At 39.2% G+C, this 24,017-nt stretch overlaps 1 protein-coding gene across 1 annotated transcript in view; it reads left to right on the top strand.

Moving 5' to 3' along the window:
- The window catches only part of LOC126418683 (uncharacterized), a 412,934-nt gene that overhangs the window by 258,773 nt on the left and 130,144 nt on the right, over positions 1–24,017 (top strand). Inside the window, exons 16-21 of the mRNA XM_050085576.1 lie at positions 4,598–4,799; positions 9,139–9,350; positions 12,794–12,993; positions 14,141–14,322; positions 19,993–20,056; positions 22,765–22,886. Coding sequence (XP_049941533.1) covers positions 4,598–4,799; positions 9,139–9,350; positions 12,794–12,993; positions 14,141–14,322; positions 19,993–20,056; positions 22,765–22,886 — 982 coding nt within the window. The remainder of the gene's footprint in view (positions 1–4,597; positions 4,800–9,138; positions 9,351–12,793; positions 12,994–14,140; positions 14,323–19,992; positions 20,057–22,764; positions 22,887–24,017) is intronic.

The raw sequence follows: 24,017 nt of genomic DNA, 5'->3' as shown, positions 1-24,017 counted from the left end.
AGAAGTTGCAGAGCTTAGATGTTTAATATCTGCAACGTTTGACTTTCAGTTCATGTTATTATCAGTACAAACAGTGAAGAATTTAGAATTTTGTGATATTCTACTGGTTCTTTACTGTGCTATCGAGTGTCAAAGTAAAGTCTGATTGGGAGCTAAGACTTCCTGTTATTTAATCTTGCTCACAATGTTACTTCAGCACATTCACTTACCTGATCTGATTGAACCTCTTTTCTCAAAGTGCTGCAACTATTGCTGTAAGTAGCAAGTAGAAATCCACCATCCAACTCTGGAAATAAATGAGAGGCTTCTCATTAACAACATCTTGTATATTGTGCTATTATTGATAATAGCTGTGTTACATTTGGAAAATTGCAAAAACACTGATAAGGACAAAGTCTAAACAGTTCTGTCTTAATTAATAGACTCCAATTGAATGCATCCCCATAATAAATTTTCTCTTGTATCTGTGACTTCATAGGCATTATCACGACTGCTCTTCCTCTGTTGTGCACACTATATCTCCAAGGCATGAACCGATGACATGGAATAAACAGCCCAATCAGCAGGTACTGCAAACATGGTATGATGATTATCGTCACTCCGGCTTGCAGATACACTGGATCCATTCATCTCATGTTACATGCGCATAAATAAAACACATATCCAAAAATTAGATTATCTAATGGGGTAATCATCATTTGTTGGCTCGAAAACGCATCATATCATACACTGTTTCATTTATTGGTTTATTACTCATTCACTATTTCTAATGGTGCAGTGAGGCCTTGTGCAGTACAGGATTTCGCGTATTTTGTTTCATCTAATTTCAGCAGCAGTCCATAGGCAGAGAACCAGTTAATAATTTTCAAGAAAATTTTATTTACATTTTCAGGTGTCGAGTTTCTCCATAATGTTTGATTGTAGTACTTGCATTGTCAACAAAGAGTACCGTTTCTGCTTCTCGTATATATGATGAGTGATCATTTATGTATAACAAGAACAAAGTGGACCTAATGTCAATCCCTGTGGTAAACATGAGTGTTTCTTTTCTATTCTGAAAATATTATTTCATTGTGCATACACTGAGTTTTTAATGACACACTCTGCAACATTTTTGTTAGATGTGAAAACCAGTTACTAGCAAGATTCCTGATACCATAATATTTGAGCTTCTCTGAGAGAGTACTGTGGGCTGCACAATCAAATAATGCGTTTGATAAGTCATAGAAAATACTGTTCACAGTATTTGTCTCAAAAATTTTATGGAATCATATTTGTGGATTGAAAAGGGTACAGTCTATTTAGAGACCCTTTTGAAATCCAGATTCAGAGAATTGTTTTGTGTACATACTCTTTTTCTATTACCTCCGAGGAGGATTTAATTAGTACGACTGGTCAATATTAAATATTATTTGTCTTAACTACATTTCTTGTAAAGGGGTCCGAAATAGCATATTTCGGTCTGTCTGAAGATATCCCCTGTGATGGTGATGCATATTGCATATGTGAGTGTATACATTACATATATATATGGAAAATAGAATTTTATTAAGTTTCTTGAGATATTATCAATTCTGTGGGCATTTCTACTTTTGTTGATTTCATTTACATTCTTAATTTCTTTGGCAGAGCATGGAATAATAATGATTTTCCTCTATGAATATGGCATTGCATCTTTAATGTATTGTCAAGTGATTATTAAAATGTGGCTACCTGGGTGCTGTAATTTGTTATTCGCTGTTTCCTATAATAGCAAAGTCCTCACATTTTTAAAACTGATTTACTCTTTTTTTTTTTTTTTATTTATTTATGAAATCGATACTATTAGTCAATCCTACTTCTCTGTTTGTCCTATCTGTTTCATACAATTTCATTTTCCTCGCACATGATGTTTAGTTCCTTTTGTGATCCAAGACTTTTTTGGTACCTTGTTAGTGCTATACTTACTTATATGTAAATTTGCTATTAAAGACTGAAAGAAACAAATATATATCATCTGGAATTAACATCTGTCAAATTATACACAATCCCTCCAATCAGCATCCTGTACTGGTCATTCTTTATGTTTTACTGTCCCTGTTAACGCATATTGCTAAACAGAATATTGCACTATACTAATTTGGAACCAATCTATTGAGTGGACTTGTAACATTGTGCTTTAAAAATAATTTTGTTTATAACAGGAAAAAAACCAATGCTTTTTGTCGACACTGAGCATGAAGCACCTGATTAGCAGTATTTGTTTGGGATGACTCCACCTGCGCACTGCAAGAATGAAATTGCAGATACCTGCTGAAACACCAGAGAAAATGAACTTGATACTTGGGGAGGGGGGGGGGGGGGTGGACTTAAAAAAGAATTCCGTAAATTGAAAGTTGGTTGACTGGCCAAAATGCAACAATAACATCCAGTAAACATGTGCTGTAATGCACACTTTAAGAGCTTTGATCACTTATTTGTTGGTTGAAACACATCTCTTTTGTTGCAAAGATTTTCCTATTTCAAATGATCTACAGAATGCGATAAACAAATGAAGTCACATTCTTCTGTTATTGTCCATGTATACACCATGCATGCAACAGTTTTCAGCACACAGTACATGGGCTTGATGATTGCTTTCCTTTGCCAGGCCATAACAGAATATCATGTCTGCCATTTCACATATTTCACATGTAAAATATTATGCTTCCCTTTGTGCTGATAAGTGCAAAGACAAAACTACAATGTAAGAGCATTTCACAAACTTATCAAAAGACAAACTGTTTCCATTAGAACTGATGTGTAAATGACACTCAGAACTCTGAATACAGTTAACAGTAACAACACTAACATATGTTTACTGTATGCTGTATCCATGTACAACAACAATGGAATGCGTCCTCATTTGTTCACTGCTTTTGTTGGTTTACCATAATAGCAAAGAGATTCCAGTAAAAAAGATGAACAATTGCTCACAACACTCAAAGTTATCCATTCTTGAGCCCATGTCTACGTTTTTTTAAAATTATTTTTATTGTTATTATTGTATTGGTTCATACTACCAGCTCTAAAACAATGAAATACTTTTTTCTAACAATGCAGAAAAAAATAGATTGCTCCATAGAAAAGATAGATTGCTCCATAGAAAAGATAGATTGCTACTTATAAAAGATAGATTGCTACTTACTGTAAAGATGACATCTTAAGCTGTAGACAGGCACAATTAAAAGACACTTACAGATAAGCTTTCGGCCACAGCCTTCATCAGAAAAAAAAGAGAAACTTATAGCATTCATTCACACAAGCAAGCACACCTTACACTTACATGACTGCATACTCTGGCAGCTCAGGCTAGAATACAACTGTGACATGGCATGGAAACAGCAATCTGGAGGGGGTGGGAAAGGGGAGGGGATAGCAGTGTATTTATAGGGGTGGGGGAGCAGCACTGCCTGACGGAGTGTACAGGGTCTAGACTGCCAACAGGCACAGCATCGGTAGGTCCCTGCCCCACAACCTCCCGACACTGCACTTGTTGGCAGCCTAGATCCTGCCCATTCCGCCAGACAGTGCTGCTCGCTCTCCCCACACATACACTGCTATCCCTTCTCTTCCCCATGCTCTCGAGGTTGCTGCTTCTGTTCCATGCCACAGTTGCATTATGGTCCAAGCTGCAGGAGTTGGTGGCTGTTTTTGCGTGAGGTGTGCTTGGTTGTGTGAATGAATGATGTGTATTTCTTTTTCTGACAAAGGCTGTGGCCAAAAGCTTATATGTAAGTGTCTTATAATTTGTGCCTGTTTCAAGTTAACATGTCATCTTTATCGTAAGTAGCAATCTATATTTGCCTACATTGCAGATATACCAAGCTGGAGTTTCCATTGTTTAAATAGTTTTTTTACAGTTTACAAGCTGTGTGTGTGTGTGTGTGTGTGTGTGTGTGTGTGTGTGTAGGGAAAAGGGGGGGGGGGATGAAGAATAAGCAGATGTTTGAGCAGCAAATAGCTTATTATTTGTCTAATTTTGTAAACATCATTATCTACTTGCTCTATACTGAGCAGTGCAGTGATTAGCACACTGAACTCGCATTCAGGAGGACAATGGTTCAAAGCTCTGTCTGGCCATCCAGATTTAGGTTTTCTGTAAATTCTCTAAATCACTCAAGGCAAACTCCAGGATGAGTCCTTTGAAACGGCAGAGGCGATTGCCTTCCCCATCCTTGAGATTTACCGAGCCTGTTCTCCATTTCTAATGACCTCAGTATTGACTGAAAGTTAAACCCTAATCTTCCTTTTTATGTGTTTTTATATCAAATATTAGTGTTACGGTATGGTTGTTAGTCATTTGTTTTATTTTGATTGTCCAGGTACATATATCTTCCTTTTTGTTTCTTCTATACATTAATCAGATGTGTTGTAAATGTACTTTGTGAGACAACCACTCATGTCATGTAGAACATAAATACTGGAAATGTTCACTTTGTTAATCATCTCACATGTTACACATTACAACAAGATATCTGGAACATAATCTATGGCACTTGGAGGCAAGTAACCCATCAGGTTACTAGAAACTATGTTGCTTGTACACAATCATTGTGTGTCACATATTTTCTGGCAGTGTTTCAGATTCCATTGGTGTGTGTGCAGAGAAGGATGTTGTTCCTGTTGGAAATGTCATTATCAAAGAAAGCAATCTCCCTCCTTTGGGGCTGGTAAATCGTCCTCCTGTGGCTGTTGGAGATTCTATGTATATCATGAATGATATAAAACGTCCATGGATTCTTGCTACAGTGAAAGATATTGTGTCACCAAACAATCAGGTCAGTTAATTGCACCCATATTAATTCTCGGTCTTCACTTAAGTAAGAGAGACTTGTAAAGTAAGAGGGGACTTGTATTTGCTGCACCAGGTATAAAAGCAGAACTGCATCTTGGTTTTTGTCTATTTTCAATTTAATGGCAAGATTGATGAGTATTTACTAAGGCTGAAAGATGTTACTCACTTGGAATAAACTAAGCTTCTTGTGTATCCATTGATGCAAATGCCAAATCAGTGTTGTGGCGTAGCTGCCTAACTGATGAGTGTGGAAGACAACACAAAGAATCTATGATAGAACTCAACACAGAGGTATTGAATAAACCTCACAATCCACCAACATACTGAGAGAGAATTGGAACAACTTAAAACATAAATGTCACACTAGCAGATTTGGACAGTGACATGCTGTGGGAAAGGCTGGAAGGCTGACAGTGGAATGACATAGTGGTCAACAAGACACCACAGATAATGTGCTTATATCAGCAAACTGCAACATCAAGAAAGCTAACTGGAAAGAATTGGGAAGGGTGTTCCATTGTCCAGGAAGCCTATCACTGGGTGATGATGTAGACAGTAAAGCACAACAAAATAAAATGGCTGTGGATAGTAGACCAATAGAGGTGTCAATACCTGTTCTGAGAGGTCGTTGGAGAGGAGTACCTTGAATTTATTCTAGGACATAGCAAAAATTAGAATATGAAAGGAGGAGACCCGGAAAGCTCTATCAGATTAGCATTCCAAAAGAGGAAAGAATCCAAATGCTGCATAGATACAACCAGGTTAAACATTTTAAGGAAGAATTTGGAAAGCCAAAATGTAATGATGGAGATAATTCATACAAATGAACTTAGAAACTGATCACTGGAGAATACCATACAAAACAGTCAGCAAGAAAATACAACCGTCAACAGTCTTGTCCACACTCAAAGGAAATGATGGGACAGTAACAGATGCTGACTACAGGCAGCTGCCCCGCTAATGGAAACACTGCTTCCTGATGATGCCAGAGACAAAACAGGTATCAATGCAGATTACTAACAACGTATGGCAAAAATATAAAAATAATCATCTTTTGTACCCATTCACACAACAAGTAATTCTACAAACAATTTTAAAATTGAAAAAGAAAAATTTCCAATGCGTGAGCTGTACAGCAAGTTTCTCTGCTGAGCTGATGATTATTAGTAAAGAGCAAGACAAGATTCCTAACTCCTAAAGACCAGTTTGTTTCCTGAAAGTTCTCAATAAGGTATTTGATACCTATTATGCAAAAACTTACAAGGTCATAGATTACTACATGAGATCAGTCCTCTGAAGTAAAGACTTAGCAGAGGCAACTCAACTGAAGACATATTAAATAAGATGATATCATTAACAATAGACACTCATTCTGTAAGTCGTTGTTGTTGTGGTCTTCAATCCAGAGACTGGTTTGATGCAGCTCTCCGTGCTACTGTATCCTGTTGTGCAAGCCTCTTCACCTCCGAATAACTACTGCAACCTACATCCTTTTGAATCTGCTTAGTTTGTTCATTTCTTGGTCTCCTTCTATGATTTTTACTCTCCATGCTTCCCTCCAATGCTAAATTGGTGATCCCTTGATGCCTCAGATGTGTACTACCAACTGATCCCTTCTTCTAGTCAAGTTGTGCCACAAATTCCTCTTCTCCCCAGTTCTATTCAGTACTTCCTCATTAGTTATGTTATCTACCCATCTAACCTTCAGCATTCTTCTATAGCACCACATTTCGAAAGCTTCTATTCTCTTCTTGACTAAGCTAGTTGTTGCCCATGTTTCACTTCCATACATGGCTACACTCCATATAAATACTTTCAGAAAAAACTTCCTGACACTTAAATCTTTACTTACTGTTAACAGATTTCTCTTCTTCAGAAACCCTTTCCTTGCCTTTGCAAGTCTACATTTTATATCCTCCTTACTTAAACGATCATCAGTTACTTTGCTCCCCAAATGGCAAAACTCATCTACTACTTTAAGTGTCTCGTTTCCTAATCTAATTCCCTCAGCATCACCTGATTTAATTCAACTGCATTCCATTATCCTCGTTTTGCTTTTGTTGGTGTTCGTCTTATATCCTCCTTTCAAGACACTTTCCATTCCGTTCAATTGCTCTTCCGGGTCCTTTGCTGTCTCCGACAGAATTAAATTGTCGTTAGCAAACCTCAACGTTTTTATTTCTTCTCCATAGATTTTTCTTTTGTTTCCTTTACTGCTTACTTAATATGCAGGTTGAATAACATCAACTCTTATAACTGCCATCTGGTTTCTGTACAAATTGTTAATAGCCTTTCACTCCCTGTATTTTACCCCAGCCATCTTCAAAATTTGAAAGAGAGTATTCCAGTCATTATCGTCAAAAGCTTTCGTTAAGTCTACAAATGCTAGAAACATAGGTTTACCTTTCCTTAACCTACATTCTCAGATAATTTGTAGGGTCAGTATTGCCTTGCATGTGCCAACATTTCTACGGAATCCAAACTGATCTTCCCTGAGGTCAGCTTCCATACAAACCATTTGTCTGTAAAGAAACAGTGTTAGTATTTTGTAAGTGTGACTTATTAAACTGAAGTTAGGTAATTTTCACACCTGTCAGCACCTGCTTTCTTGGGGATTGGAATTATTTTATTCTTCTTGAAGTCTGAGGGTATTTCTCATGTCGCACACATCTTGCTCGGCAGATGCAAGAGTTTTGTGTTGGCTGGCTCTCCCAAGGATATCAGTAGTTCTAATGGAATGTAGTCTACTCCCGGGCCCTTGTTTTACTTAGGCCTTTCAGTGCCAGTGCTCTGTCAAATTCTTCACGCAGTATCATATCTTTGTCTTCATTTACGTCCTCTTCCATTTCCATAATATTTCCCTCAAGTACATCACCCTTGTATAGACCCTCTATATATTCTTTTCACCTTTCTGCTTTCCCTTCTTTGCTTAGGGCTGGTTATCCATATGAGCTCTTGATATTCATACAGGTGGTTGACTTTTCTCCAAAGGTCTCTCTAATTTTCCTGTAGGCAGTATCTATCTTAACCCTAGTGATATGTGCTTCTACATCCTTACATTTGTCCTCTAGCCATCCCTGCTTAGCCATTTTGCTCTTCGTGTCGATCTCATTTTTGAGATGTTTGTATTCCATTTTGCCTGCTTCATTTACTGCATTTTTATATTTTCTCCTTTAATCAATTGAATTCAATATCTCTTCTGTTACCTATGGATTTCTACTAGCCCTTGTCTTTTTACCTACTTGTTTTTATTAAAAATGAAACTCCTCCAGCTGTACTTAAGATTTTATATTTATTTGGCAACTAGTTTCGACATTGCATTAACGCCATCTTCAGGCCCATACATTTTGATGAAATCAGTTGTGTGTGGCTGAGTACTAGAAGTCCGTGGTGTGACCAATACGAGCTCCACGTGGATGGCGGGCAGTAACTATTGTCACTAGTGACACCACATTGGCGCAGTTCCATAAGTCTCATGTAACTGAACTTTTGACCGTTTTTGTGCCTGTCGTGATATAATCTACGGAGAATTGGTTTGGGGTGGTCACATTGTAAACTTTAATTTTCTAAGCGTTATAGATTCTGGAAGGGTGATAAGAGCTCAGTATTTTAGACCATACTACTCTGAATTGTTAATGGCTCATATTGTAAGAAAAGTCCTGGCAGGATTTATGTAATTGAGTAGTAAATGAGACCACTCACCAAATAGTAGAAGCATTGCTTCATCAACTGGCACACAGAAAAGAATGAAAACTATGCTAGCTCCAGAATGAATCGTTTAATGAGCCAAGAGTACACATGCACATTGCATCATTTAATGCTCAAACCTCATTGCTCTTTGCCGTTGCCTGTTCTGGCATACCCAGTCATTATTTGGCCTCATGAGTCTTAATGTGTGTCATAGCTTGCAAATCTTGCTAAAGAACTAAAAGGTTTGTGGAATATTTATATTAGTTACTGCATAAAAGTAGACTGTGATTAGGAGGACGTTAGATTGGAGCATTGGGTGTTAATGTTACAGTGAAGAATAAATTACTTTTAGCGAAGTAAATTCATCCACCTCATTTTTAAGAATGCAAGTGAAAGTAAACAACTGACACATCACTCTATGTTGTTGAAGTAGTAGAAATTTACACCAGTGAATTTACCTTTATGGTAAAAATACTGCAATAGCAATGACTAGACCCAAGACTGTCCTGTGATGTTTTTATCTAGTTGTTCTTTGTCATTATCAGTAGTGGTGATCAGGTTATTTCATAGTTATGTTTTTTATTAAGGCTCCATGCTATCATGCTTACTTCATGTGACAGTTTTGTTTTCAGACATTGTACGCTGTGGAGTTCTTGAATTCTAAAAACAAGAACATGAAGGAAATAAAAAAAGTTGCAGGCTTTCAGCTAGCCTATTCCCAGGTGCAAAATTTTCGTTTCTCTGTCGGTCATCGCATTATCTCTATCTTTCGGGATGGAATTTCAGATGAAGAGTATTATTCTGGTGTGATTGCAGAGCCACCCAAGTCTATAAACCGTTACAGGTGAGTTGCATTTGTTAATGAGTGTAAAATTTATGTAATGGGAAAATCAGTTTGTAGTTTCTATTAATTGTGTTTCATGAATTTAAAAACCAATGGAGGCTCACAAATACAGTGTTTCTTAATAATGTAATATGCCACTGTATACTTACTTGTATGTGTACTATGTCAGTAATGGAAATAAATTTCATTCAATAGAAGGTTCATGTGTAGCAAACGAGAGACATTACCATGGAAGGATTGTTAACATTGATTGGCAAATCATTGACATAGATCAGGGACGGAATGTGTGATGGAGGTCAGTAAGAAGTGTTGGAGGCAGAGCAAGAGATTGCATTTCATTACTTCCATGGGAAAGGACTGTTGCGCATGTCACCCACTGCTAGGCACAGTCAGCACTCTCATGGTATAAAGCCATTAACTAGTAATTCCGCACCAAAGTAGTATCTAAATCAAATAATGGGAAATCCGGACTGGAATGTAACAATATTGTGAAAAGGATAGTCGCTAATCACCATATAGCAAAGATGCTGAGTTGCAGATAGGCACAACAAAAAGACTGTCAGAAAGTACGCTTTTGATCAACAAGGCCTTTGTCGGAAGTAGGCACACATACACAGGTCCTCATCAGGCAGAGTGTGTGGTCATGTTCGTGCTAGTTGCATGTGCATGAATGTGTGTGTGTGTGTGTGTGTGTGTGTGTGTGTGTGTGTTTATGATGAAGACCTCGTTGGCCAAAAGCTCACTTTCTAACAGTCTTTTCGTTGTGCCTATGTGTAACTCAGCATCTCTGCCGTATGGTGTGTACCAAACTTGTGTCTGTGCTCCATTACTATCACACATATTACACATGAATGGGGCACTTGGTTTTTGCATTGTTTACATTTTTATCGGTGAGATATTTAATATTACCAATATCTGCTATTGTCTGCTATCAGATGTAAAGAAAATGATGCGTCTGCTGCTGGTTATTCTAGTTTACTGTCTAATACTGCTGCTAACTTATTGTTTTGCAGTTCATTTTGCATTGAAATGTGTTTTTTAATCCTCAGGATCAACAATCCTACTCTTATATGAATTTGCATAGCATTAAGAAAATACTGAAGCTGTTAAAGTGCTATCTGTGAACTTTGTGGTCTTCAAGATCACTTAAGTCGTTAAGAAGTTATTAATTTTTAAAGTTAATAGGGTCAGTCGTATATTTCATCAGCAGTATCTCAGATACTTTTGTAGCTACAGAATGGGTATTCTACATGTGCTATACAAAGTGTAAAAGGTCTTGTACATGTGTGGAGCCTGTGCTGTTCTCTTTTACCTGGATATGGGCCAGGGTATTGCTGTGTACATTTGTGGGAGGTATACATAAGTTTTTTTTTTTTTTTTTCTCTGGTATCTTCTATAGACACTGAAGGCTTGGGTGTTCCCTTCTCTGTCTCTTAGATCTAAGTTTTCATAGAATACCACACATGTGCTTAACTTTGTATTTAGGCAATCCCTACAAACTTAGACAAAATACTCTTCAAAGAAACTGTATCCTTCTTTTATAGTTTGTAGTCATTGTGGAATTTGGAACCTACAGCATGGTACGTGGTATTTTTAACCCTACTTGTGCACTGTTTTTCCTGTTGAGGCAAATAAAATTGCAGAAGACAGATGTCTACTGTCAATCAAAAAACTGATTGAATTTTTGATTTCTTGGTACCTCTCTTAAGAACCAAAGGAAAATTTTGGCAGTTGTTCCAGTGTCAGTCTTATTATCTCTTCTGAACTTAAGATCATTCTCTTGCCTATTGCGTGTCTCAGTTTTATTAGCATAGCTCATGTCATAACATGGTATTAATAATTTATTGCCACGTATATATGGTTTGTCTTTCATATCCATTAGACTGTGTTGTATTTGTGTTTGGTAAGGAGCTGTCTATCTTAATTCATATTGCTATTCTTATTCCATTCCGGATTTTTCATTATTTGAAAACTGTCAGGTGGTTATGGCTTGGCACCTGGGATGGAGCATTTCAGAAATGATGAAACTGGCCAGCTATTTGTGTGCTACTGTCGTGATCTTCTATGGAAATTGGTCGGAGAATGGTGAAACTGTTAGTGGGTGACAAGGTGTTGGACGTCCATGCCTCATCGCGGAACATGGAAGTTGGAGGCTTGCACACACTGTAAAGCAGGATTGTCAGTGATCTACAGCAGTGTTGATGCAGTGACAAGTGACTTGGAGCATATTGCCAAGTGGATACTGTTGGAAGATAGGACTCCACTTTGGATGCCCCCTCCTTGTTCCCGCATTGACACAAGGACATTGTAAGTTAAGATTGCAGTGAGCACGAGACCATTGAGATTGGACCAGTGGAAAGCTGTTCCCTGGTCTGGTGAATCATGTTTCTTGTTACACTAGGTTGATGATCGTCTTCAAATATGCTGTCATCCAGGTGAATGTCTGCTCAAAAGTGCACTATGCCTTGAATGCATGCCAGTGGGGGCTGTATTATGCTATATGGGGAACATTCACTTGATGTTCCATTGGAACTTGTGACAGTAATCAGAGGCACCATGGTAGATGTGGGCTACTTGAACATTATTGCAGAACATCTGCATACATTAATGCTTGAGGTCTCCACTGATGGGTTTGGCATCTACCAGCAGGACAACTGTCCATGTACAAGACCAGAATCATGTACAGTGGTTTGAAGAGCATGATAATGGACTCATGTTGATAGATTTGCAACCAAATTCCCATGATCTGAACCCTATGCAACACATTTTGGATGCTATTGAACGCCAGCTCCACACTCTCAAACCACTACCCTGTTATTTATGATGAGTTGCGTAATTTGTGTGTATACATCTGGTACCACACAGCCCTGGAAACTTACTTTTAGGACCCATCAGTATCTGTGTGCATGTGCATGTGTGCATACACGCGTCATATTGTATCCACAGTTGTAGAAGTCCTTAGTTTTTCCACCAAAGCTGTTACCTTGTCATTGACAAAAGTTGTGCATATAGTGGTTCATTCATGACAATGTGAACTGTGCCAGAAGACTACCAAACAGGCATGACAATTCTGAGCGAGCTATCAGTAGTTAGTTAAATTATTTGCTGCACAAAATCTTTGCCCATCTATCAAGTAATCCATATGGCATTTGTTTTATTCCGTATAACACTCTGTACCCCTACCCCCATCTACTTTATGTTTAAAGGCAAGTTAGCAGAGAATCCAAAGATGAAAGGAATTAGTAACATAGAGATTACATTGTTACGAGGTCGGTTTGTGTGCTAAATGAGCCTTTAAAGTTACACATGTTTAAGAACTAGACGAGCTGGTATAAATTTGTAAGGAAATTGTCAAAAAATGTAGTTACGGTGTTTGTAGCCTGATGATGCAGATGTCATATTGGAGAAGTTGCCTTGTCTAAGTGTGCTGTATCAATTTCTAGGTATCTCATCTTCTTTGATAATGGTGGCTCTCAGTATGTTAAACATGAAGATATACGTCTTGTTGTGGAAAGTTCTCAGAATGTGTGGGAGGATGTTCATATTGAGATTCGAGAATTTGTTCAGAATTATTTGGAAAAGTACCCAGAAAAAGCTTTGCTTAAGGTGCAAGAAGGACAAGATGTCAGAACTGAGTGGAATAGTAAGTAATCCTTGAACATCTAGTAATTGGTATGCAATCAACCATAGTTATATCATTTGATGTTCAGTTTATTATTATTATTAATGTTTATTATTGTTTATTTTCATTGCAGCCATATGTGTTGCAAATTTGCAGAATGAGTTTGAAAATCTGATAAATAAGTTACAGAGCATTTGTCTTGTTACAGTTACACCTCAGTGAGAAGCAATGTGCTGTAACTCTTTCTTGTATGTATACAGTAAAGCTTTCACAGTTGTAATGAAGCTATTATAGCATTTTGAATGAAGCATTTACTTTGTGTGAATTTAATACAACTTTTAAAGCAAGGCACAAGTTACATTATTCCATATAGAGAGCAACAGAATATGCATAAAGAAATCAAAGGGGAGTGTTGTGAGTGCAATTGTCATCTGTAAGCATTGAACATCATATTGTTCTAAAACTGAGATCCAGTATGTTGCTGATCAACAGAACCCCTGTTATCTTTGTAGGTCAATTATGAAAATGTTTTATCTGTCTTGCAAAGAAATCGTGAAATCTCATGCATCATGTGGATGTCAGTCAGTTAAAATGCATTTTTGCTTTATGGCATCCCTGCTGTAGCAATTGCTGTGGAGAGTATACAGAATTCAGGGACTGCAAAGGTACACAATGGTGCCTTGGGCACACAAAAAAGGATACTAATCCTCTACCAAATGTCAATTGTACTTGACCAGGCTGTAGTCAAAATTGAAACAAATCTCTCCAGAACAGAAAAATGGTTATCATTTAGCATGACACGTTGATCCAGTTGCCAACATAATTAAATTTTGAACTTGACTGGAAACTGTGGTGAAATAGAGGTCTATTTAGGTCCTGCTCAATTTGATTTTATTTGATGCTTTGAGATGTAGACTTTTTACTCGATGTAGTGTCCTCAACAAACACTAATTTATGGCATGTAATAAAGTTATAACTCTATGTATTTAGCTTTGTGTCACTATCTCTCATGTAGACTAAATTTAATTCATTTTTAATGATTCCTTTGTGATTTCTCACACTATTGTGGAGTCAATTTTTATAGAATGCAAAAGATGTTTGAAACATGAATGAATCATAAAATATTGTGCCTTATTTTTTTCATGAACCTGTATTTTAAAAATTCTAGGGAGGTGGTACAATGCAAAAGTCTTAGAAGTAGATGCATCTCTTGCTCGAATGTCTTTCCCGCCTTATGGAAAACATGTAGAGTGGATTTACAGGGGCTCTGCTCGCTTTTACCCACTTTTTGAGGCACATAACAGGACTTGTAAGGAACAGTTTGCTCGCTCAAAAGCATTTGCGAGGAAGGTAATAAGTGTATTCTTCCTACTGTTGTAAATATTTCGGACACTGAATACAGGGTGGGGCAAATAAAAGTGGCCTGGAATTCCAGGGAACAAAGAAACACAGCAGAGGAAAGGAAATACAGTACTAACATGACTATAACATGTGCTGAAAATGATCACCATTCATCTCTTAGTACTTTCGGGCCATGTTCAGCAAGTTGCTGAAGACAAATCAAAGCTGGACTGCTGGAATTGCTGCTGTCTCATCCAAAACATTCTGCCACATTTCTTGAGGATTATGAGGGTTGTTGCGACACACAAATTAATCGCACACTGACAGACCAGGGGATCTAATTAGCCAGCCAGGGCCATAACCAGACTGACCCCTGCTACCAACTTTGTCAGACGTGAAGATTGTGTAAATGTCTCCAACGTTCGGCTGGCTGTATGGGCAGTTGCTCCATCCTGTTGGAAGTAACTGTAGGTCTTTCCCACCTCCATTTGGAATGTTTTTTGACTTGTTTGATACAGATCCTGCCTGATGCCATTTTTGGACTAAGCATTGCATGGCACTCTTTGCTTGCACTTTGATACCATTAAACTTGCCATCAAACAGCTGACCACACGTTTGTGTGACTTTGTTCTCCCGTAACTTTCGACAGTGATCACCCATTGCTCCACTGTGAGTACCATTGTCCCCTTTACACTGCGCCCCTCACACTGACACCGCCCACACTATGCTCTGAACCTAGTGTAGATCACGTGGTGGGCGTGCTAATGGTGTGTGTTTCACATGGTGTGGTTATATGCATACATTCACATCCAGTTGTAGTCGCTCATCCAGGCCACTTTTATTTGCCCCTTCCTGTATGGTAAATATGCTAAATTTTAATCAGTAAAGTTGTAAGTCGTATTGACTGTGAATTAATTTTATGTTGCAGCTTACAGTGATTAATTATTCTCAAGTTTTAACTTATAAGGTGTTTACAAGAGAAAGAGGCTGTGTGTAGTGCTGGAAAATTTCGCAAAAATGCTAATAAGGAAAATGAGGCAAAATTATGTTTTTAGCAGAATAATGCAAAATCAGTGATTTTTACAAAATATATTGAAATTTGCAATTTAGCTGTATAAAAATGTTGTAATTAAGAGGAGGGTGGTGTACTAATATTTGTAAGTGGTAGTTGTTAAATGATAAAATTACATTCCATGTTATAATCTCCTCAAGGCCGAAGTTTGTGTATAATCTTAAAATAATGGTTGATTTACCACTGCATTTGGGGGGAGGGGGATGGACCTCTGATTTTGCTTCTCCCCAGCGACCCCTCCCTCCAACCTCATCAACTAGTCCTTGTGTGTGTGTGTGTGTGTGTGTGTGTGTGTGTGTCCATCCATCCATGTCCATGTCCATGTCCATGTCCATGTCCATGTCCCTGTCCCTGTCCCTGTCCCTTAAACTTGCCTTTTTGGCATTTTTGGTCTCCTTTTGGAGTTTCTTTTTAATTTTGTCTCCGTAGTGTGGATCAGGTGGGGAAGAACACCTTACTTAGCATCTTTTACATGTGGTCTTACTTCCTCTCCCATCTTTTCATTGACACCATTGTCCTTTAGCTCTATCTAGCCAGTACAGTAGCCAGTCCATGTGGTGCCATCGTAGGCACCCTTTTGGTTGTGCCCTCTGACAACGCAGGGATCACACTTCTGATACATGAACTGCTAACTTTCCATGCATAGGAGTGATTGCTGTCTACAGCTACCATCACAGACTGACCTTGCTGTGGCTGTGTGACATCCTCAGGGAGAGCCCCTGATTGGAGTGGGTGGTATCAGGGCAACTCCTTTGTGTATGAAACACATTAAGCTCCAAAAAACAGACTATTCTTCTATGGATGTCTCTTAAGTTAGGAATGGATCTTTTAATGAAGCTTTTTATGATGCTGTGGTCTTTTCTTCCCTGGCTACTCCCTGGGAGGAGGACCAGGCTCGATGGCTTGGGATGAAACCTTTTCCCCCTACCTGGTCTGCACCAGGACTGGCGGGGATGCTTTCACCACCACCAACTGATTATTTTTCATGGAAATTATGAAGGACAAGTTTGGCAAAGTAGACCCGTGGAGTTAAGATGCAGTCAGGTCCGCTGTTGATCAAAATTTATTCTGCCACCCAAAATACGGCCCTTCCTGTCTTTGACCACTTTGGCAACAATGTGGCATCTATTACTCCATACCAACCTCTGATGACTTGATGGGTGGTGACCCAGCAGCGTGACCAGCATTGGCCTGTTCACCTCCCATTTGGAACCCCGTTCCCTGCTTATCCAGTAGAATTGTAATGGATACTACCACCATCTTCCAAGGTTGCAATTCCTTATTTCCTTTTACTCCACAATTTGTATTGTTCTCCAGGAATCTCATTTTACTTATTCAACTTGGACCCTGCTGCCACAGTTTGGACTCTCTGTCTCCCTCCTGACAGGCTATCTATGCCCACAGCCCTAACTGCCCTCATTCAGCAACTCTTCCCTCCTGCTTGCTCCTCCGTGGGGATTTTCATGCCCATCACCTCTTTTGCGTCAATGCTTTTTCATCTATTCAGGTCCTCCTCAGAGACCAGTTTCTTGTGGGACATGACCTGTACCTTCTTAGTGATGGTGCCCGTACCTATTTTAGTGCTACTTGTGGCAGTTTCTTTGCCATTCATCTTTCGCTCTCTTCCCCTCACCTTCCACTTCATTACAATGGTTGCTGCACGATGACCTCTGCGATAGTGGCTACTATCATTTAATTCTCTTATTCTGTTCCCACTTCCTGATGGCCAGGTTACCTTTCTGGGCTTTCCATTGTGCTGATTGGCATCACGCTGTGTTGCCCACTCTTTATCAGGTTGTATTGATGAAGTTGTCTGTGACATATCCGATATGATTATTCACACTGCTTGCATTGCTGTCCCAAACTCGATGTACCGCTTAAACTGCCAGTCATAGTGATCACCGTCTCTGATTGCCATCAAGCCTTACAATGCATTAGCAGCATCTGTCCTCTGCCGGTCTTATTACCTTTAAATGCCTTTTCACCAAAGCCTGTTATTTAATCAAGCAGAGAAAGTGAGTGTGTTGTGAATGTTTTGCCTCCTCCTTAGATTTTTCTGTCCCTTCGCCACAGTTGTGGACTATGCTCTGCACCCTCCAAGGTGGCCAACAGCCATCTTCCATCCATCCTGGACATTGCCCTCCCAGATAGCCTTTGTATGAACCTTTTACTGAATGGGAGCTGCTTCTGATCATCTCCTCTTTCCCTGTGATTCAGCCCTGGCTTTGATTCCATCCCTAAAAACCAATTGCTTCAACACCTCAATCCACCACAACAACAATATCTCCATTAGGCATTTAAACATTTTTGGCTCCAAGGTGTTTTCCCCCTCAGTGGAGAGACAGTATTGTGGTTCCTTTCTTGAAGCCCAGTAAGGATCCATCATACTTGATGTTTACCACCCAGTCTGTCTGACTAATGTCCCCTGCAAGTTATTTGACCAGATGGTGGCTCGTCAGCTTGGGTCCCAAATGATGGGACCTTTAGTCTCCTTAGCATTGTGGTTTTTGGAGGGATGGCCTCTGATCAATCATCTGCTGTGGTTGGAAACAGCGCTTTGGCAGGCCTTGTCACAGTAACGCCATCTTGTCACAGTTTTCTTTGCTCTTCATAAGGTCTATGACACGGCATGCTACCATTACATCTTACTATACTCCATAAGTTGTGTCTTTTTATTTGTCAGTTCCTGTCCCACCAGTTGTTCTGAGTTTAGGTTTGCACCATTCTCAGCTCTCAATGGACGCAGGAGAATGGCATTCCACAGGTTCTGTATTAAGTGTCCTTTTACTCATCACTGTTAATGGACTTGTGGCTTCCCCTGCATATGTGTATGATTTCTGTATGTGGGCTACTTCCCACTCAGTAGCCTCTGCGAAGCAGCAGTTACAGGATGGCAGTGGGCTCGCTTCTGCATGGTCTCTCTCACACAGTTTTCAATTCTGCTCCTGTAAATCACCAGCAGTGCATTTCTGTCTCTGTACTAAGGTCCATCCTGATCCAGATCTCTACCTTGATGCCCAAGACCAGACCATAGTCCCCCATTTCTGTATCTCGAGTCTTATTTTTGACAACAAGCTTTGCCTTCCAAAGATTGGGTGTCTGCCTAAACCCAGTGTCCTCAGCTTCCTTGCTTACACCTCTTGAGGTGTGAATCGTTCAACTCTTTTCTGCCTTTATTGGGCCTTACGACCGTCCCATTTGGACTATGGTTATCAAGTTTAAGACTCAGCTGTCCTTTACACACTGCTTCTTTTGGACTCGGTCCATCATCGTGGTTTCTGTTTGGCTATCAGTGTCTCTCGTACTAGCCCTGTCGATAGTATTCCGGTTGATATTGCGATCCCTCCTTGTGGTTTGGCTATCCCAGCTCCTGGTTATTTGTGTCTTTGATATCTGGTCTTCCCATGCTCACCCCTTGTGCGTGGATTTGTGGCATCATGTCAGATCCCTTTTCGCTAAGTTTTGGGCCAATTCTTTGCCGCCCCCCCCTCCCCCCCACTCTCTCCCACACTCCCTGACCTGCCCATCTAATAAACTTATGTGATTAAGGAGACTCCTGTTACATGACGCTCCTCCCTCTGCTTCTCCAAATGGGAATCTACAATCATTTGCTACTTTATTTTCGAAGATTCAGGTTGACCCACGTTGTTTCTTTTTAAATACACTATAATGAGCCAACCCCCTATGTAGTTGCGGGGACTCCCTCACAATGATCCACATGTCGCTGGACAGGTTTGGCCCTTCGCACTAAATGTGCTCTCCCACTTTCTTGGTCCTGAGTGTTAATGGATGGCGCTTGCATCTTGGTCCCGAGTGTTAATGGCTAACACTTGCATGGTTACATTCGTCCTCAGTTTTCTATGCGAAAGTGGTTTGTCTTCCCAGTTTAAGCACCTGAATTTCTTTCTGGAGGCGGAGTCCCTCAGTTAGCGTTGACATTGGTTTGAGAGGCCTTTGGTCTTGCCTCCATGTCCCATGTGTTTTGCCTAGTCTTTTGTGCTATCCCTGTTTGTTCTGACATTTTCCCCTAGTGTTGTCCCCATTGTGTCATGATCATGGTATGATGTTGGGATTGGGATGGATTATGTAGTGCGTCTGGGGTGGCCCCCTCTTCTCGTCCCTTTTCCCCTCCCTTTCTTTACTTTTCCTACCATCCTGACATTCCTTCTGCTGCCCTGATGTTCCTTCTGCTTCTTTGTTTGCTTGTTTTTCTTTCCCATGGACTGGACTGTGTTGTTGGTGTTGTTCTTCCCTTAACTTCTGCCAGATTGGATTGTGGGACATATGACCACTGTTCGTCCCCCCCCCCCCCCCCTCCACCACCAACACACACCAGTCCACCAACCAACTGAATGTGAAAAATAATGACAACTCTTGGAAATAATAAAACTGAATTTGGCAAAAATAAATTGAATTTGACACAAAACCACACCATGTTTGGTAAAAACAGTGAATTTGGCAAAGAATTACAGTTGAATAAAACAAACAAAAAAAAATCTGGAAAAAGATAATACTGACTTTGTCCACAAAATAAAATGATTTTTTCCTGTCCCTAGCCATGTGTTATTTAATATCTTTTGTTCATTTTCTGTATTGTTTCTTTTTAGAGAGGTGATCCATATATTCAGTACACTCTGAAAGAGGAAGAAGAATTGGACAAAGAGATAAAAGGTATGCTAAAACGTTTTCATACACATGAAAGTAAGAAAAAGTTGTTGTTGTACTAGCTTCTTTAATATTACTCAGTTACATTTATATTATTTGATGGCATATTTCTTGCTACTTAAGTTGCAAAGGAAATGCACCATATACAACAACAAAACACTGTGCTCATACACGCGTCTGCCAACAGCAAAATGTGTCAAAGGCTTCAGGACGACTGTGATGTATCTTAAGTGTAACACACACAAAATAGATCAACATTATGTGTGAAAGCTTAGCTTCTCTTGCATCTTATTAATCTTAGAGACCAATATTATATGTAAAAGCTTTTATTTTCTTGTAGCAATACTATGAATATTAATTTAAACCATTTCCTTTTCCTATTTGTGTGTTCGCGCTACTTAACAGTGATGTTTCTATTGGCTGACTACATCACGTGTCCTATGCTCTGAATATCCCCTGTCATCGGCTGGTGAGATCACTTGACATGAGCTACAACTGGCTTACAAAAGCGCATCGCAGTCTTGATTTCAATCCTTCAGAAAGTAACATGCAGTGTTTGGTGGAATTCGAATTTATACTTTCGTAATACGAAAAATGCAGTGTACATGTTGCTGCACATCAGACATATTTCCAAAACGTGTTTTTTCCCCCCGGGTTTTGTTTTCTAAAGTGCCGGTAAATTCCACGCTGGTGTATAAAACCACAACCATTGAAAGGATTGATAAGTTTTACGGTTTCGAGAAAAAGTATACTGTTACTTAACATGGAAAAAATGTGTTTTCATCCAGGTGAAATGGTATTATTAACTGGGAAATCCAGGAAAAATCCAGGAATTTTTTTTCCTCGGCCCCGTGTACACCCTGAACCCTGCAGCTCATGTTCGTCCCATCAGTGCATTGCTGCTGCCAGTTGACTCCATTGTTGCCAGATAGAGATAGGTTTCCCACGGCATTGAATATATGGCCATTTGTAAGACTGGCAGAAATTTTAAATCAAACACTGGACAATTTATATTAATTTTGAATATAAAGTGCATCCAAATTTTAGAGGCAATTTTTCAAGGAAAAAAGTGTGTCTTTTAGTCCGTAAAATACAGTAATTCAGTAGAGTGAGTGTTCATCTGACCAGAGTGTCCAATTCAGTGTAGTGAGTGTCCATCAGAGACAAGGTATCATCAGGAGTACCCCAGGGAGGTGCTCTTATTCTCTATATCCATAAATGATCTGAGGGTTAGGGTGAGCAGCAGTCTGCAGCTGTTTGCTGATGAGGCTGTTGGGTACGGGAAGGTGTCATCATTGAGTGACTGCGGGTGGATACAAAATGACTTAGACAAAATTTCTAGTTGGCATGATGAATGGCAGCTAGCTCTAAACACAGAAAAATGTAAGTTAATGCAGATGAGTAGGAAAAACAATCCCATAATGTTTGAATAGAGCATTAGTTGTGTGTTGCTTGACACAGTTATGACAGTCAAATATGTAGACAAAACAGTATGAAAAGACGCTAGTACATAAGAATTGTAGGGAGCTGATTGGTCAACTTCAGTATATTGGTGGACTTTTAGGAAAATGTGTTTGGTCTGTAAAAAAAAACGCATATAGGACACTAGTGTGACCCATTCTTGTGCACTGCTCAAGTGCTTGGGATATTCCCCTGTTCTTGTGCACTGCTCAAGTGTTTGGGATATCACCTAAGTCGAATTGAAGGAAGACATCAAAGAAATTCAGAAGTGGGTTACTAGATTTTTTACTTATAGGGCCAATCAAAATGCAAGTATTATGGAGATACTTCAGGAACTGTTATTATGGAGATACTTCAGGAACTGTAATGGGGGCCCCTGGAGGGAAGGTGACATTCTTTTTGAGGAACACTATAAAGAAAATTTAGAAAAACAGAATTTGAAGCTGACTGTAGAATGATTCTACTGCTGCCAACATACATTTCGCACAAGGACCATGAAGATAAGAGGAATTAAGGCTCTCATGGAAGCATATAGATGATTGTTTTCCCAAGCTGTGTTTATGAGTGGATTGAGAAAGGAAATGACTAGTAGAGGTACAAGGTAACCACCACCACACACCATAAGGTGGCTTGCGGAGTATGGACAGGATTATTGCCTATGCTTTCACCTATCACCAAATCATCCAGGCCCCTGTAATAATTGGGAGACCCCCTTAAGTTTGGAAGGAATGTACCTGTTCCATGAATTGTTTCATGTGGTAACCACCCTCCTTAGCTGTGGTGCTTTGAAGTGGTGAACATCAGGACTAGTTACACTATATGCAATGTTGGCAATATTTCTTTATTTCTCTTATTTTTAATCAACAGAAAACAAAAGACTTAGGACATTTGATACTTGTGTACAGTCTTCCTTTGCCTGGTCTTCTTCCAGTCAAACTGTAAGCATAGTTATAAAGTATCAGAAATGCTGTTGGTTGGAGAGTATCATATCTTTTTCTGCTTTCAGAGATATTCTACCTTCCCATATCATTATTGGTGCGGAACAGCCCAGTTCAAAAGCTGACTGTTCTTTCTCTTGTTTGCAAGTGTAGTTTTGCCAACTCTGCCAACTTGCAGGACAGGGAATCAGATTGGGAGATGACAGATAGAGATACAGATAACTCACACAATATGACATTTGAGGAAATTAAATTTGAACATTTAATAACTGCATTTTCTTTTGAATATGATCTATTTCTTAAAATTATGTGCAGATGATCGTGAAGCAGTCACAGAGGACTTTGAGCCTACCCATCGTTCCACAGCTCGTAAGAGCACTTCTCAGATAACAGCCCAGTATCCACGTTTATCATCTTCAGTAAAAGCTCCAAAAAGGGTAAGTCTGGCATCTTTTCTAACACAAGTACAATAAAAGATACTCCAGCTGTAGTACTGTAATTAAATTACAGTGGTGTAAATTTATTTATTTATTTTTTTACTATTGTATTGCTGTAAATTCCAAAAGTGAAGTAAATGGTTAGGAAGCACATACAAATTGTGTGGTTTTGGATGACTTTGCTATTTAATCCTTTACTTTTAGCTTGGTTGAACTCTTCCCATTTGTAAGTTTATGGAACAGAGAGGTATCTTTTTCTACGCATGCTTGCTGACCTCTGCAAAAGTAACATTTTTTGTCTTTCTCCATTTTCAGTGTATTATAAGTATTGTTAATGTAAAATAAAACTGTTCCAGAAAATATTTACAACAATTTGCCCCATATAAGATTCTCTCCAAAACGATACAGAACAGAATAGAAGGTCATCTTGACCAACTGATTGGGGAATATCAACCTGATTTCTGAAAGGGCCATTCTTGCCCAGAACAGATTTTTAATCTGAGGAAAAACATCAGGTGCAAAAAAACTGGAGGAAATAACTACATGGTTGTGTTTGTTGATTTTCAGAAGGCATATGACTCCATTGACCGACAGGCATTACTGCATATTTTGGAAGGGCTTGGGGTAGATGATACATCAAGAAAGCTGATCAGACAAACTCTCACTAACACAGTGTCAAAAGTAAAATTTGTGGGTGAGATATCAGAACCCTTTACAATCAGAACAGGCATAGGACAAGGAGATGGACTATCCCCACACCTTTTTAACTACATCTTGGAAAAGGTCATTCGAGAGTGGAGAAAGTTGTTAGCCCAAGAAGAAACAAATGAAGAGCGGTTCAGACTTGGTCCTAAGAACAAATGGGTGTACATTGAATGCTTGGCCTTTGCGGATGATCTGGCCGTTTTTGATAATAACATAGTCAGCAGTCAACAAGATCAATAGGCTGTCAGAAATTGCTGAAAAAGTCCGACTCCAGATCTCTATTCAAAAGACAAAATATATGACGAACATCTGTGATGGACATGAATGGCTGATCACCAATCTTGGAAATATCAGACGAGTTAAGAATTTCAGGTATCTCGGTGAAGTCATCCAGGAGAATGGATTAGAAGAAGCAGCAATTAATGC

Source organism: Schistocerca serialis, chromosome 9 (assembly GCF_023864345.2).
Source record: "Schistocerca serialis cubense isolate TAMUIC-IGC-003099 chromosome 9, iqSchSeri2.2, whole genome shotgun sequence".
Taxonomy (NCBI): domain Eukaryota; kingdom Metazoa; phylum Arthropoda; class Insecta; order Orthoptera; family Acrididae; genus Schistocerca; species Schistocerca serialis.
The sequence above is the reverse complement of the archived record's forward strand: the minus strand, read 5'-3'. Positions and strand labels throughout refer to the sequence as shown.